At 41.9% G+C, this 16,830-nt stretch overlaps 1 protein-coding gene across 2 annotated transcripts in view; it reads left to right on the top strand.

Moving 5' to 3' along the window:
- Window positions 1-16,830, top strand: part of PIEZO2 (piezo type mechanosensitive ion channel component 2) — a 462,335-nt gene that overhangs the window by 320,121 nt on the left and 125,384 nt on the right. For both annotated transcript variants that reach the window (XM_025365354.1, XM_025365353.1), the window contains exons 8-12: window positions 5,226-5,388; window positions 8,534-8,653; window positions 12,392-12,430; window positions 13,351-13,489; window positions 16,364-16,512. In XM_025365354.1, coding sequence (XP_025221139.1) covers window positions 5,226-5,388; window positions 8,534-8,653; window positions 12,392-12,430; window positions 13,351-13,489; window positions 16,364-16,512 — 610 coding nt within the window. The remainder of the gene's footprint in view (window positions 1-5,225; window positions 5,389-8,533; window positions 8,654-12,391; window positions 12,431-13,350; window positions 13,490-16,363; window positions 16,513-16,830) is intronic.

The raw sequence follows: 16,830 nt of genomic DNA, 5'->3' as shown, positions 1-16,830 counted from the left end.
CCAGCTACTCGGGAGGCTGAGGCAGGAGAATGGCGTGAACCCGGGAGGCGGAGCTTGCAGTGAGCTGAGATCTGGCCACTGCACTCCAGCCCTGGCAACAGAGCCAGACTCCATCTCAAAAAACAAAATAAAACAAACAAACAAACAAACTAGTGCTATTTGTGGACCATATACTTTTATTTATTGCTTCCTTCAGAAGGTAAAGTTCAAAATCCTTGTTAATAGCCAGTAGAGAACAAATAACTATCTGCTGTGTGTGACCTAAGATATACTTTAGGTAAATAGAAGTGTATTTTTGTTGCCTTTCTTACACTTATTCTGTGTTCTTAGTTAATAAACTGGGGCACTAAAATCATGGATATTGGGAATCAAGCAGCAGTAATTTTTCTCTGAAAATTCCAGAATTTGCTTGTGTATCTGCAGTTTCTTACCTTTCTCTTTTTTAAAAGCAGGAACTTTTCCATCTTTTAATCTCTGCTCCAACCATAACCGTGATCACCTACTTACTCTCAGTGTATTTAATTCAGTTTAAAAAACTTACCTTTAAAGCCTTCCGTGCCCTAAGCACTGCTATAAACGCAAGATGACAAGACATACACCCTTTTCGGACGGCATTAGAATAAAAATGGGCAGCAAAACAAGCACGTAAACTAAAAAAATAGCAGAAATTCAAATTATGACTACAAATATTGTTGTGGAGGCATAGGAAAAATTGATTCTAAGAAGGAGAAATCGTAGTCATTTCCTGGAGATGGTTACTTTGGAGCTAGACCTAGATGATGCCAAGGATGTTAACAACCAGCAACAACAAAGAGATAGGAAGAAACATGAATGAAGTGTGCTGGGAAATGGCTTCAGGGTATTGGCTAATATTAACTATAAGGAATATCGGGCCTGAAGGAAAGAATGAAGAAGAACCAATGCTTACAGCAAAACTTAATTATCATAAATTAGCGTGAAGGTTCAGATGATAGGCCATGGACGTAATGTAATTATGCATCCTGAACAGCTGGTATCCTGTGTGACCCCTGCAGTATTTTGGAATGATTGAGGTATCTGGAAAGAATACAGTGATATGCACATATTATGGGATTGCACTTGGAGTTGGGGGCTGGAGTTATCCTAAGAGGTATCAGAGAATCTATGAAGCTCTGCCTGTCCTATTTCTTGGATCTTCATTGCCAAGGAGTGGGTAAAGCTCACCTGGTACATATACCCCCAGTTCTTGATTTGGGGACTCCAGAGAAGTCATAGCTACTGAAAAGCCTCCTGGTAAAATGAGGAATAGCAACACCAAAGGGACTGAGATTTTATGGTAAACCCCAAATAGTCCAGCATAACCAAGGTTTTTGTCTGGGAGAAAGAAAAGGAGACCAGGTTGCTGAAGACCTCAGGGATGCTCTTCTGGGACTCAGGGCTTTTCTCCAGGAAGTGGGGGAATAGGGAGTAGTATGAGGAGGGTGGCGTAGAGAACATGAACTTTCCCAAGGAAACTCTGGCAGCTGTCATAATGTGGAGGGAAGAGAAATTAGAGGTAGGGAGACTGTCCTTGGCGTATTAATTGTCCAAGAAGAGAAGTGAAGATGTCTTCTATGGACAGAAATGCTGGCCATGAAGCAGCAGCCCAGACAGACCAGGTTCCAAAGTGGGAGTGTGGGCCCCAAGGGTCTGATGCGTCTCTGCTGGGAACTGATCCTCACCTGGGGGCCTATCTTCAGCTATCTTTTGGGAAATAGAATCTGTGAGTTTTTAAGCATTTAATATAAGATCTTCTAAAACACTGTCCTTTCTTTTTCATATACTTGCGTCCTCACCCCACCCATCAACATTATTAGTTTTTTTTTTTTTTTTTTTTTGAGACGGAGTCTCGCTGTGTCGCCCAGGCTGGAGTGCAGTGGCCGGATCTCAGCTCACTGCAAGCTCCGCCTCCCGGGTTTACGCCATTCTCCTGCCTCAGCCTCCCGAGTAGCTGGGACTACAGGCGCCCGCCACCTCGCCCGGCTAGTTTTTTGTATTTTTTTAGTAGAGACGGGGTTTCACCGGGTTAGCCAGGATGGTCTCGATCTCCTGACCTTGTGATCCGCCCGTCTCGGCCTCCCAAAGTGCTGGGATTACAGGCTTGAGCCACCGCGCCCGGCCAACATTATTAGATTTTATTAGGAAGGGAAAGCTCAGAGACATTGAGTCGCTTACCAAATACATTCGTACACGTTATCAATAGAACCAGGCCTAGGATCAAAGATACACAAAAGATATTCCAAATGCATGGAAGAGAAAAACTTCATCTTTATCTTTTTATTTCCAAATAAGCAGTCCATTGGGATGTGCTGCTCTGTAATTGTGTCATTGTATACTTCTCAAGCCAAGAGATATTTCTATGGAGAGATTTAAGACAGTCAGGAGGAGTGCCCATCCCCACCACCCACTGAAAGAGAGGGTTTCTGTGACACCTTGCTCTGCCCAAGCTAGCACCGGCCTTAGTGTAGGCAGAGTAGCTCCTGGAGAGCAGGTGCAATGGTATCAGTTTCTTTGTACTGTGAATATCAAGATGCAGTCCTGGGAAGCAAAGGTTGAGTAAATTAAATAATTGTTGGATGCTGTGTAGTATCCTAGAATTGCATGCCAGAAAGGATGTGAACTTCAAGTACAAATTTCTCATCTCGCATATGAATCCTTTCAACAGTATCTAGTTTCTTTAGAAAATTTTTTAAAAGAGAGAGAGAGAGAGAGAGAGATGCCAGGCATAGTGGCTCACACCTGTAATCCCAGCACTTTGGGAGGCCGAGGCAGGCGGATCACAAAGTCAAGAGATCATGACCATCCTGGTCAACTGAACAGCTGGTATCCTGTGTGACCCCTGCAATATTTTGGAATGATTGAGGTATCTGCAAGGAATAGAGTGACATGCACATATTATGGGATCGTACTTGGAGTTGGGGGCTGGAGTTATCCTAAGAGGTATCAGAGAGTTTATGAAGCTCTGCGTGTCCTGTTTCTTGGATCTTCATTGCCAAGGAGTGGATAAAGCTCACCTGGTACATATAGCCTCAATTAAATCCTGTCTGTACTACAAATACAAAAATTAGCTGGGCATGATGGCGTGTGCCTGTAGTTCGAGCTACTCAGGAGGCTGAGGCAGGGGAATCACTTGAACCCGGGAGGTGGAGGTTGCAGTGAACTGAGATCGTGCCACTGCACTCCAGCCTGGCAACAGAGCAAGACTCTGTCTGAAAAAAAAAAAAACAAAAAACCAAACCAAACAAAAAAGGAGACGGGGAAAGAAATCGTAGATTTTATAGTATTCGCATAGCTCGATTAAAAAACCGTTCTTATAGGAGACAACAATCTGCCACTGGTTAGCTTCTGCTCATTTTTTTTAGGTCTGTACGTTGCTAGTACAAAATCTAAGTCTGATTCTTCAGTGTTAGTGTAGGAATGTGCAAAATCAGTTTGGAATCAGTTATGATATCAGTGGTAAGGTATGTAATGTCTATGTGGTATGAAGCATTTAGTTCACTTTACCAACAGCTACAGAAAATTACAATTAAAATTCTGTATGGGACAAAACAAGTATTTTTAAACTGAGAGTTGATGAGGTTAGTTCTAGCATATGTGCCAGGCGTGGAACAAGGAGAAGGACTCGGTAGCTGGAAGAGCTGCCACTTAGATTAACCCAGCTTGTCTAGCTTGTCTGATTTTACATCAAAGAGCTTTTTCTGTGTACTTTATACAAGAAATTTACATTTTAATCTAGGGCTGCAAAAAAGATTTTCAGAAAGTTCTACCATTCTAAGTGGGACATAACTTTTTTCACTCGGGAAATTGTTATTTCAAACGCTAACTCCAAAAAAAAAATCTGGAACTTAAGAAAAAAATATTTTATAATAAGAACAAATTATGGTATAACTTATTTATTTCTGATAAAACTGAAGAAAGTTAGTTTAATTTCTATTTAGCCTACTTTAAAATCTGTGTTCATCAATACACTAATATTGCACTCGCATTGTGATAGAAAACAGCATTCACCCTGAGAGATTTTACAAGTGAAGGGCATGCAGCCTTTGAAGATCCTATAACTGAAGAATGTAAGATTAAAAATTAAAGGAAATTCACATATAAAAATTGCAAACAGTCTGGGTGCAATTGTTCACACCTATAATCCCCGCAGTTTTGGAGGCTAAGGTGGGAGGATGGCTTGAGCTCAGGAGTTCGAGACCAGCCTAGACAATATAATGAGACTTTGTCTCTACAAGTAATTAAAAAAAATATTTGGGTATGGTGGCATGCCCTTGTGTTCCTAGCGACTTGGGAGGCCCAGGCAGTCAAGGCTGCAGTGGGCTGTGATCAGCCTGGGTGACAGAGCGAGACCCCATTTCAAACACAAAAAATAAATAAAAGATGCAAACAGTAGAAAGGTGTGAAACTCACTTACCCTGTAAAGTTTTATGCATTTAGTAGAGTATTTTCTTAGAAAAATTGCCCATCAAAATGAATTTCTAAATGAGTCATATTTTACACAGTTTTCCATTATATAATCAGACACGTGCTGATTAGTAGAAATCAGCATAAAAATAAACCATTTCAAAATGTAACAGACTCAAAGTCATATTTCAAAGAAAATGATTAATTACTATGCTTTGAAAAAATCATATTGCTCATAAATGATATTTGACAGAAATATATCTTACAGAAATTTTACTATATGATATTTGACTTTCATGGCTAAACTCTAGAAGTATCTCCAGTTTCAATATTTGCCCAATAATGTCAACACTAGCTGAGTAGCTAATGCTGAACGCAGCCAAAAACAAAATATTTGCTCATTTAGCCAGACTAGTAACATGTTACCACATACTTGGCATTTCTATAATGCAGGATTTTAATAGGGCTGATTTATAATTGAAACAAATTTCTATTAGATGTGCAAGAATTTAGTATTAGCTGGATTTTCAAACTGATGTAAAGATCATCTGGTCAATGTTGATGTCAATTTTATACATACACATATGATTTCAGAATGTATGTATTATATGCATATTATACATGTCTACATATGTTCTTTAAAGATGTAGTTACATATACAGAAGGATAATTGAAATATCTACAGTAGAATGGATCAACCTAGGAATAGCTCACGAATGTATCAAACACAAGGTACTTTTATTCAATGTTGGAGACATATAGCTTATTGCATCTTTTAAGCATTTTTCTTTGTTTTTTAACAGGTTGTTTGGTATCAAGTCAGTAATTCAAACGGACTGTTCCAGTACTTGGAAGATCATAGTAAACCCGGACCTGTCATGGTACCACCACGCCAACCCTATCCTCCTGCTGGTGATGTACTACACTCTGGCCACTCTGATCCGCATCTGGCTGCAAGAGCCCCTTGTAAGGACAAAAACGTTTTCATGATCTTGTCTGCAAAGTAACCTAGACTCTCCAGGTGAAATGATTCACTCCTGTTCTCTACTGACTAATCAATACTCTATTCCAACACAACTCTCGTGTTCTGGGTATGATGTTTTAATTCTGCAAAGAGTATTAAGTGAATATAAATATTACCAGACCAAATACTAGCTTCCCTTTACTAATACCACAACGCACAATGTGCTGGTAAGAATGGCAGGTGGTGAGAGGAATGGAAGACTCATTTTTGCTGATCACTTTAGTGTAATATGCCGTGTTGTTGTCATACATTATCTCATTTAATAAACCAAATAACTCCAATCAATAGACTAGGTATTATACCCATTTACAGATGAGGAAAATGAGGTTAGAGATGTCAGTTTTTCTAAAATCACACATTTACTGGGTGGTACAAATCAGATTCTAATCCACATTTGACAACAAAGCTCGGTCCTTAGAGGCACACACCCCTGTTATCAAGGGGGCTGGTGTTTCCTGTATCTCCTCCAGCCCTCTTAGCCTGTGAAGATGTGGGAGTGACAGTCCAGCTCTTGGTGGTGCCTGTTGCCTCCTGAGTATCCCCTTGTGAGGGATGGGGATTTGGATATTCCTTCCAGCGCAACTGCGGGTGTTTATTCCCTATGAAAATATGAACAAGGACACAGCATTTCTGAGGGGAGGACTGAAGCCTGGGTGGCTTCTCTTCTCTCTTTTCTCCTTCAGCAACAGAAAACATCAGCCTGATTTTCTTTACCCTAAATGACTGTCAGGAGCCCAGTTGCAAGGTGGCTTATTGACACGTGAAGGAGACAAGCTGTGTAGACAGGGTCGCCGCACCTTTTCACTCCCCACCTGCGGGGAACCCCACAGCTGGGGACAGTTCTCATGAGCATGGCCCAGCCTGAGTCTCTGCATTCCAGTCCCGCCTCCTCCAAATCGCTCCTAGCCTGGGGCCCTGCAGAAGCTCCCCACTTTCTCTGTTCTGTCTTTATACCCGCAGACTATTTCCACACGTTCATCAGTCAAGCCAGTCAATGACTGTTTATGGAAGGCCACCTGGGTCTGACACTGACCTAGGGGCCGGCACAGAGCAATGACCTCAGTAGGCAGGGCCCCACTTAGAGAACTGTGCATTCTAAAAGAGAAAAATCGGTCCAAGAGAAGCACACAGGATGTAAATCAGATAGGAACTAAAACTGCAGGAGGCACATGCCTCCGGTCGTCCCTGACAGAAGCGCCACCTGCAGAAATGAGGATGGTGCTGTCTTCCTCCTCTGTGGTACCTCCTCCCCATCTCAGGGGCTAACAGCCATCTGTGGGATTAGGGTCTCAGAGGCCATCCTTGTTAGCAGGGTTCTCGTGCATCATCTTTCTTTTAGGCCACTGATGACAGTTGTATAGTAACAAAATGATTTATGGGTGGTAAGGAATCCCAGTCATGTTGTGTTATATTTTTCTTCAATTCTCTTCTAAAATTTGACTGTGCCAGTAGAATCATTAAAATCGTGTCCAATTCCTCCACAAGCATGCATATGTATATGTGTATATTCACAAATAAAAACATGTACATAAAAAGTTAAAGATATATATATATTGTTTTGAGATGGAGTTTCACTCTTGTTGCCCAGGCTGGAGTGCAATGGCGTGATCTCGGCTCACTGCAACCTCTGCCTCCGGGGTTCGAGCAATTCTCCTGCCTCAGCCTCCTGAGTAGCTGGGATTACAGGTGCCCAACACCACACCTGGCTAATTTTTTTGTATTTTTAGTAGGAAGGGGTTTCACTGTGTTGGCCAGGCTGGTCTCAAACTCCTGAGCTCAGGTAAATAACTCGCCTTGGCTTCCCAAAGTGCTGGGATTACAGGCGTGAGCCACCGCAATGGGAACTATTTCTGAACAATGTCTTACACATTACGGAGATTACTTTAAGGCTTTCGAGTTATTACGATTTCCCAGCCCATTTGCTTTCTCTGGCATATCCCATGTCATCTCTCAGATAATGCAGTAGCTTGATGAGGGCTCCGTTATAACTTTGGGCCAGTGCGATATTCTGTTTCCACTGCCCTGTGCTGTCTGGCAAGCAAAGGTAGGCAGAGAGAGAGCCGGGAAGACCATTTAGGCTACAGGCCACACAGCAATAGCAATGTTACAAATCACAAGGTCTGCAGGGGTTTGTGGAGAAAGGGGCTTAAAACTGTCATCAACATTTCATGTGGGCTGTATTTTAAATGGGCTGGGACCGAAGTCCCGTTGCACTGAGGCAATGAGGAAAAGAAGCTGATTATATCGTAGTTCCAGATGACCTACTGCGTTTAATGAAAAATGCCAGCCACCAAATGTGAGTGCTGAAGTAGACATCTGTGAAACATGTTTGAAAAAGAGAGAGAGAAAAGCGTGTCGAGACTTCAGTGTATTATATGGCCCCCACCTGGCAAACGTAACGCCCCACCCAGGGAGTTAGGGTGCCCCACTTAGGAGTTCTACTCTGGTGCACTGGGACCCAGGAATCGGGCAGTGAGACTAAGTCCACTGCACTCCAGTATCAGTGACGCATGACTGCCCTTTTTACTAGGACACTTTTGTTGGGAAAACATGCTAAGGCACCAAAGCGCTTCTGTTCCTTGTATTCCTCTCTATCACCTCTCCTAGACCAGTTGTTTAATTTAGGCAAATGTCTCGTGCTTAGAAATGCTCTGGCTTAGTGCCATGTGCGCTCTAGATGATTCTGCCTCCAGTACATCCAGTCTGAATTGAAGACTGCCAGCAGCTGGCTTACACGGTTAACTGCTCACCTTTGTGAAGGCTCTTACGCTAAGAACCATGTGCATAGCTGCTTTTGAGTGCAGTTGAGAATGCACTTGGAAAAGCTGCGGATATTTAACCATGAAGCATATTCTGTAATGCGTGGGGCTTAGTAGGAACAGGGGACATTTAATATTGATGTGCTTATCAATTGCAGGGGAGCATTTTTGTCCTTTTTTAAAGTGTCTTGATAAAATCCTGTATATTGTAAACATTCACTTTGAAAAATCATCATATAGAGCCAAAATGAAAAGCCCTCTCTTGGCCACCCAGGCTGCCTAGGGAGCTGCCTCAGGAAGCCAGACTGATCCTGTTTCTGTGTTTCAGGTGCAGGAGGAGAGGACAAAAGAAGAGGACAAAGCCCTGGCTTGTAGCCCCATCCAAATAACGGCAGAGAGGAGGCGGAGCCTGTGGTACGCAACCCATTACCCCACTGATGAGAGAAAAGTAAGCCACGATGAAAGGGATTTCCATTCCCTAATTTTTCTATTTTTGTATTTTACTGTTGAAAATGAGCCTTATAATATACATATCATATGATACTCGGGTTGCGTGTGGTTTATAGACACAGTGATTTAGGAGGGTTAGTACCAGAGGGAAAAACTGTTTCCAAAGAAAATACCCAGGTCCTGTCAAGAACATCATTTTATATTTCCGTGCTTTCTACTGAAATCTCCGAATCTTAAAAAGAATGTTCCTATTTAAAAAAAAAAAATCGTGTAATTAAAACAAACAAATGTAGCAAAGCAGTCTGTTAGCACTGGAGGGTGAGAATTTCAGTGCTGAACTATATCTTAGAAAATAATTTTTCTCTGTCGGGTATTTGGTTGATTTGGGTATTTGGCAGACAATTACTTGAAAATAAATGAAGTGAGCTTCATCACTTTGAGGCAAACAACTGACAGTAATTGTTACCAGTCATAAAATTTAAGCATTTGAGTAAAGATTAGAATTTTGGAGGACTGGAAAACTCGTATCTACTGAGGGCTTAAACACTTCCCAATATTTGAGGACTTTTCTGATGAGATCGGGGTGATAGTGACAAATGTCCTTTTTGTGCATGGCATACTGAAACGTATCAGTATTTGGTAGAGTCAATACCTGTAACTCACTGAAACAGCAGTTTCTGAATCACCGCCACCCGACATGACAGTGTGTGGGTAATTGATCCAGTTGGGGTGCATGGTATGCCAATGAGTTTTAATGGAGCAGAGTATGATGATATCAAAGCAGTGGTGGGTAAAACTACAGGCGCCTGAGCAAGAACCAAGGCCAGGGCACCAAAGTGTAGAGTGGTGATTGTAGATAGAGTCCTTCGCTGCCACGCTCTGGCGGAAAACAAAAGAAAAAGGCTGGTCTCACTTAAGAAGCTGGCCACAGTGGTACTCAGTCACCACTTAGAAAAGACCCAAACAGGAATGTGGTTGAGGACCTCTCACTTCTTTGAGGTAACTGAGTGTATTGACAAGGAACAGTAGGTCACAAATGGATAATTCAGATAACTCATATAGTACGCATAATGTAGAATATGTAATTCATATGACCTTTTGATCATTGATTGGCTATTTTGAACTGAACTCAGCTAAGTACTATATTGACTTGTAAAAATGGCCTGTTGGCAATGTTGTAAACACAAATGCTCTTAGAATTTTTGGATGGAGTCAGCGTTTTGCTTTCCAGCATGTTCTCCAATTGAGGAGTGGGTTCTTTGTTTTTGTGGCAGTGAGTTTCTCTAAGACCCACACTCCTGCTCTCAGTGCGGCTACCCTGTGTTGAGCGTGGGGACAGTAGTGAGTGAGCTACCTTAGGGGGGACAGCACTGTGGGGCAGAGGTGGCCGCCTATGGCATCTGGGGATTTCCCGGTCGTTTCCTCTATTGCACCTCACCAGGTTTCAGGTTATCTTACGCATTTCACTAAATGATGAAGAAAGCCCGGCTGTATTTAAAGTGAGGCCTGTGGACCTGTCGGGGTCCCGAGACCTTTGCAGGGATTCTTAGGCTCAAACCTATTTCTGTGCTAATACTTAAGACCTTTGCTTTGATGATATCAAAGCAATGGTGGGTAAAACTACAGGCGCCTGAGCGTGAACCCAAGGCCGGGGCACCAAAGCGCAGAGCGGTGATTGTAGATAGAGTCCTTCGCTGCCACGCTCTGGATGAAAACAAAAGAAAAAGGCTGGTCTCACTTAAGAAAATCTTGAGGAACCAGGAAGAGCTATTAATTTTCTTAAATCTCCACCTTGGCGTGCTTGTCTTTTTAATATTCTGTGTGACAAAATGAGAAGTCTGCCTAATGTGCCTCATACGAAGTGTGACAGTTGTCCCGAGAAGAAGCGCAAAGCCCCTGCAAGCATTGTGAGCTAAACTCACTGTTTCCACAGCAACCTTTTACCTGAAAGAACAGCTCCTGGACTAACAGGGCTATTGTCTTTCATTTGGGTATTTGGCAGACAATTACTTGAAAATAAGTGAGCTCATCAGTTTGAGGCAAACAACTGACAGTAATTGTTACCGTGATAACATTTAAGCATTTGAGTGAAAATTAGAATTTTGGAAAACTCGTATCTACTGAGGGCTTAAAAACTTTCCAGTATCTGAGGATCTTTCTGATGAGATTGGGGTGATAGTGACAAATGTGCTTTTTACGCATGGCATACTGAAACGTGTCAGTATTTGGTAGAGTCAATACCTGTAACTCACTGAAACAGCAGTTTCCGAATCACCGCCCAGCTACATGACAGTGCGTGGGTAAATGATCCAGTCGGGGTGCATGGTATGCCAGTGGGTTTTAATGTAGCAGAGTGTGAAAAGTTCATGGATATGGTTTCAGATTCTGCACTACAATGCACATTCAAGACACTGCACTGGTTGAGTCTGATCTAGTAGCGGAGACTGTCCACAGTTATTTAGATAGACTATTTACTTTTTTTTTTTTTTTTTGGCAACAGAGTCTCGCTCTGTCGCCCAGGCTGGAGCGCAATCGCGTGATCTGGGTTAACTGCAACCTCTGCCTCCTGGGTTCAAGTGATTCTCCTGAATCAGCCTCCCAAGTAGCTGGGACTACAGGCACGCGCCACCACGCCTGGCTAATTTTTTTGAATTTTTAGTAGACGTGGTTTTGCCATATTGCCCTGGCTGGTCTCGAACTCCTGAGCTCAGACAATCCACCTGCGTCGGCCTCCCAAAGTGCTAGGATTACAGGCATAAGCCACTGCGCCCGGCCCTAAAATACTTTTTTTTTTTGGCCGAACTGCATACCTATGTGAAGCCAGATTTTCTTTATCTACCTCAATTGGAACACCACATCACAACAGATTGAATGCAGAAACAGATGTGAAAATCTGGTTGTCTTTTATTAAGCTAGACATTAAATAGATATGCAAAATTATAAAACAATGACACTTTCTTCACTATTTGTTTTAAAAAATATAGCTATTTAAATAATTTATTTATATTAACACATAATGGGTTTTTAAGTAAATACATAAGTATTTTTAAGGAATAAATACATAAGTAAATAAATATTTTAAGAATATGTGTTCTAATTTCTAGCATAGTAGATATTAATAGATAGAACCCACACAAATTAAGTCTCTTTGGGACCCTCAGTGATTTTTAAGAACACAAATGAGTCCTGACCTAAAATTGTGGTAGAACCACTTGCTGTGCTAATTATTATTTGGGGGAAGCCCAAATCACCTGGTAGTAATGTATTAATAGTTAAAAAGTAGAGTCATATAATAATCATTTTGTTGTATACAGTACACAAATCTTAAAATAATCTCAAACCACATTACAAATCAATTTTTCTTTATTATGAAAATTCTATTTATTGAAACGTAAATACATTCAGAATTCTGCAGATGTCTCAAAGGGGTAAAAAACTAAGCAGCTTATTCTCGTAGAACATAACCCTTGAAAAACATGGTAACATTTATAGACACGTGGTTGCTTATCTGCTGTATAACTAAACATTAACATTAGGAGATGTGACATAGTTGTCATGAACAGCAGCATCCAGCTCATTTATTTGTCCCTTTATATTTTGCATGGCAATTTTAATATAGTAGCATTCAGCAAGTTCAAAAGAATGGATTTGTGCATAGTAAAACTTTATAGATACATAAACAGTAAAATGCTTTCGGCTTCCTTGCTAACATGCCTTCCCGCATTGCTTTTTGCAGCTTTTATCCATGACCCAGGATGACTACAAACCTTCTGATGTTAGTATACCCTTAGAGTTCTCATGTATGCATGTGTAAGTGATGTAAAGGCAACAGAAATGGAAGTAGCTCCTTTGAGTCTATTTTAATGATCTATTAAAATTTCCATAAGCTTTTCCATTTTTTGGCATAAATTATATCTGGTAGACTGCTGTTAAAATGAGATTGTTAAAATAATCATACAAAACATATTTAAATTTTAAGAAGCTTTGTGGGCTTTTTAAAAAGCATTTTGTTCTGTAGCTATGCCTGTTACATAAATACGAAGTTTTGCATGCCCATGGGTGCACATACATATATGTATAGGTGGGTGTTATGCTTATCTCAAAAAGTGTAAAGCCAAAGAGACAGAAGGAGGAAACAGGCAATTGTACTTTATGGTGTAGTAAGGACATGGCAACCTGAAGGCAGGCAGAGATCCCCAGAGGGTGATGCCTCAGCTGAGATCCAAGGGATGTCTGCATTAGTCCTGTGCAGAACCACATAGGGCATAGGGCAGGACAGGGCTGGACCACAGCCCAGGAAATGCCTAGAGTCCCATATAGCTAGAAGGATGGCTGAGAGGTGGACAGTAACAAAGGCTGAGGCTGGAAAGATCAGACCAAATCTTGAAGTCCTCATTCAGCCATTTACAAGAGTTTGCTCTTCATACTGAAGACAGCAGGAGCGTAGCATGGTTTTTGGCAAAGTGCAACAAGGTCAGATGCACATTATCCTGCGATCACGCTGTGGAGACTAGAGTTGGAGAGGGAATGTACAAGATTCCCCTTACTGAAATATTTGGACAGTTGGCTAAGTTATTCACCTTGTAGTCAACTCCTCACTGTTTGGTTATGGTGGAGGAAGGGAAGTGGGGATTTGTCTACATTGAAAACCCAGGGCTGCTGTGACAGGTGTCCCTTTCTCTGCACTCCCGACAGGGCCTGCTGGTGACTGTGAACGGCAACCCCGTGGATTACCACACCATCCACCCCAGCCTGCCCATGGAGAACGGCCCCGGCAAAGCCGACCTCTACTCCACCCCCCAGTACCGGTGGGAGCCCTCTGATGAATCCTCAGGTAGGATCCAGCCTGCGGGCACGTACCGTACTCAGGGTCACACTTCTCCCTCATTTAGAAGCTTGGCCTCGCTCTGTCTTTTTGTTGTTGTTGCTTGTTTAATGATTTTTAAAACGGTATCCATGTCAGTATCATTAAGCTCACTTCTTTAAGTTCTGCCTGCATTCTGCCCCAGCATATTGCTAGTTGTGTTCTATCCTTGTATACAGAGTAAGTGACATAATTGCGGCAAACTTTGAAAATAAAAGGTGAAAACAATATTTTAAACATGTCAACTTAGGTATAGCATCTATATGTATGTTGGTCTTTCTTTTAGTTTATATTGTAATTATAGTCAGTGGTTTTCCTGGTTAGTGTATGAATTTTTGTTTGTTTGTTTCTTTGGGTTTTTTTATTTATTTTATTTTATTTTATTTTTGAGACAGAGTCTCACTCTGTCTCCCAGGCTGGAGTACAATGGTACGATCTCAGCTCACTACAACCTTCACCTCCCAGGTTCAAGAAATTGTCCTGCCTCAGCCTCCTGAGTAGCTGGGACTACAGGTGGACACCACCATGCCTGGCTAATTTTTTGTATTTTAGTAGAGACAGGATTTCACTATGTTGCCCAGGCTGGTCTCAAACTCCTGAGCTCAGGCAATCCGCCTGCCTTGGCCTCCCAAACTCCTGGGATTACAGGTGTGGGCCACCGCACCCGGCCAAGTGTTTTTTAGGAGTTCTTTTCTTTGTCCATTAAAAAAAAAACGAGGTTGTCGAAACTTTTGCAAGGCTTTTTTCCTCCCTTTTCTTTCAATTGTTTATGTTGAAGGAGAGCACTATTACTAAAGATGACAAATTGGTGGCCTGGGGCTGAGTTTCACTCTCAGATTTGATTTTTGGTCTGCACAGCATTTAAAAACAATTTTAAATAGCCATCATTTAAAAAGCTGCACCTCTGACCTAGAAATGGACATTTCTGGAATCCCTTGAAGAATGTGAAGGTCTGGCAACACTAGTCCCTTGCCTCTAGAAAACAGCAGTTAACTAGACCTCTATTGTCATTGCCCCTGCCAGGGACCAATTGTCCGTCATCAGTCCATAAAGACAGAATTACAAAGTGACTGTAAAACTATTGGATTTGCATCTGTATTTGTATGTAATTACAGCCAGAGTTCTTAGACCTTGTCCTGCCTTTAGTGAGTGGCCAGCAGCTCTCCAATTTGCGTCTGTGGTACATCACGCTTACTCCAAGGGCCTTTTTGCATAACTCTTTATCAAGTTTATTCTGATGTCTGTTCTTCATAAATCTGTATCAGTACTTCCTGGAGTTGCCCCACAGGGCTTCTTAATACTTAACTGTACAACTGGTTAGTCATATTATCCGACATTCCTCAGTAAGGTTAAATCAAGGTCAGCCACCACCCCCACCCCACCCTCACACCCATCCCATGATGACACCTGAGTGCTGCATAGCATCAGCTCTACTCCCGGTTTCTGCTTCCTGCGTGCATGTGTTTTAGTTTGCAGCTCAGGCTGAAACTGGAAAGTTCAAGGAAACATGGTGCTTTCCAGTGTGCTCTTCGGAGCCTGGGCACCAGAAGCAAACACATAGGGCCCAAGAATCAGCATCTGTGGCTTCTGCCATTTGAGCTGTTGGGGTCACAGCCTAGACACCCTTCTATTTGCCCATTACTTTCATGAGGACAAATAAATAGAATTTTGACTGCTGACAAGGACAACCCAGTCATACTGAAATCATAAACGGGTCTTTCAAAAGTGAAACAAAAGCTGGAAACGTTTTCAAAATTGAATCTATACACGCAAAAAGTATCACAACCAGAAAAGTAGCATGGCGGTAACTCTAAAATCCATCAGATTTGGTGTTTTCACCCCTGTCTATGCCCCCAGGGGCTTTTTCGTATAAACTGCAGGCTCATCCAGTCCTACTGCAGGAGGAATGAGAGCCAGTGGGCTTCTGCCAAGGACACACCATCGTCTCATTGAGGAGCCCATGTGGAGTAGTGTGCACAGTCACTGATTTTTCAGTCATTTATACCTCCTCTTTATGCTGCTAAGACACTTTCTCATGTAACCCACCTATACGTAGCCCATTTGATTTGAACAAGAAAGACAGAAAGGACATTCTACTTAGTGGCTTAGAACAGCACTGAGTATGGCACACTTTCTCTGAACCAGGAACCTGGGCATCACTAGGCTCGTTCCTCTGGCTCAAGGTTGCTCATGAGGTTGCAATGCAGTCAAGCTGCTGGCTGGAGCTGCTGTCTCATCTGAAGGCTTGTCTGGGGGAGAATCTGTTCCCAGGCTCACTGTGTAGCTGTTGGCTGGCCTCAGGCTCTTGCTGACATCTGGCTAGCAGAGCCATCAGTTCTCACACCTGGGGCTCCCCATAGGGCAGTTCACAGCATGGTAGCTGGCTTGTCTGAGGACAAGCAGGTGAGACAATAAGAGAGCACACAAAGTGAAAACCAAAGTCTTTTTAAACAGAATCTTGAAAGTGACCCTTGATCCCCTCTAAAGTGCCCTATTTGTGTTAGAAGCCTGTCACAGGTCCCACCCACACTCGAGGGGAGGGGTAACTCAACAGCATGAACACCAGGAGGTGGGGGCTCTGATGACTGGCTTAGAGGCTTCCTTCCATACCTTCTTACATGGAAGTTTTCCTCTCTCAATTACTATATGCTGGATCCCATTACACTGACCAGGCAGAACTTATTGATTCTGTTTGAATTCTAAGGGCTTTATGAATGGGAAACAATTTCTGAAGTCTTAAACACAAGGCTATACCAAAACCATACATGTGCTGCATTGCTTGGAACATTTATACAAACGTCACATGTTTGCATAAATAGTTAAATAAAGTATTTGTCCATCTAGAAAAGCGAGAGGAGGAAGAGGAAGAGAAAGAAGAATTTGAAGAAGAAAGGAGCCGTGAGGAAAAAAGAAGTATCAAAGTTCATGCCATGGTCTCCGTATTCCAATTTATTATGAAACAAAGTTACATCTGTGCCCTCATAGCTATGATGGTATGTATGATATGATAGTATGTATGATATGATATGATGGTATGTATGATATGATATGTATAATATGATATGGTGCTATGTATGATATGATGGTAAGTATGATATATGATGATATGTATGATATGATATGATGGTATGTATGCTATGATGGTATGTATAATATGATGGTACACACATGGTATATACGATATGATGGTATGATATGGTAGTGCATATATGATGGTATGTAAGATATGATATGGTGTGTATGATATGGTGTGTACAATATCTGATGGTATGTATGATATGGTGGTATGTATATGATGTGATGGTATGTAT

Source organism: Theropithecus gelada, chromosome 18 (genome assembly GCF_003255815.1).
Source record: "Theropithecus gelada isolate Dixy chromosome 18, Tgel_1.0, whole genome shotgun sequence".
Classification (NCBI taxonomy): Eukaryota; Metazoa; Chordata; class Mammalia; order Primates; family Cercopithecidae; genus Theropithecus; species Theropithecus gelada.
This window is presented reverse-complemented; position numbering and strand designations above follow the sequence as displayed.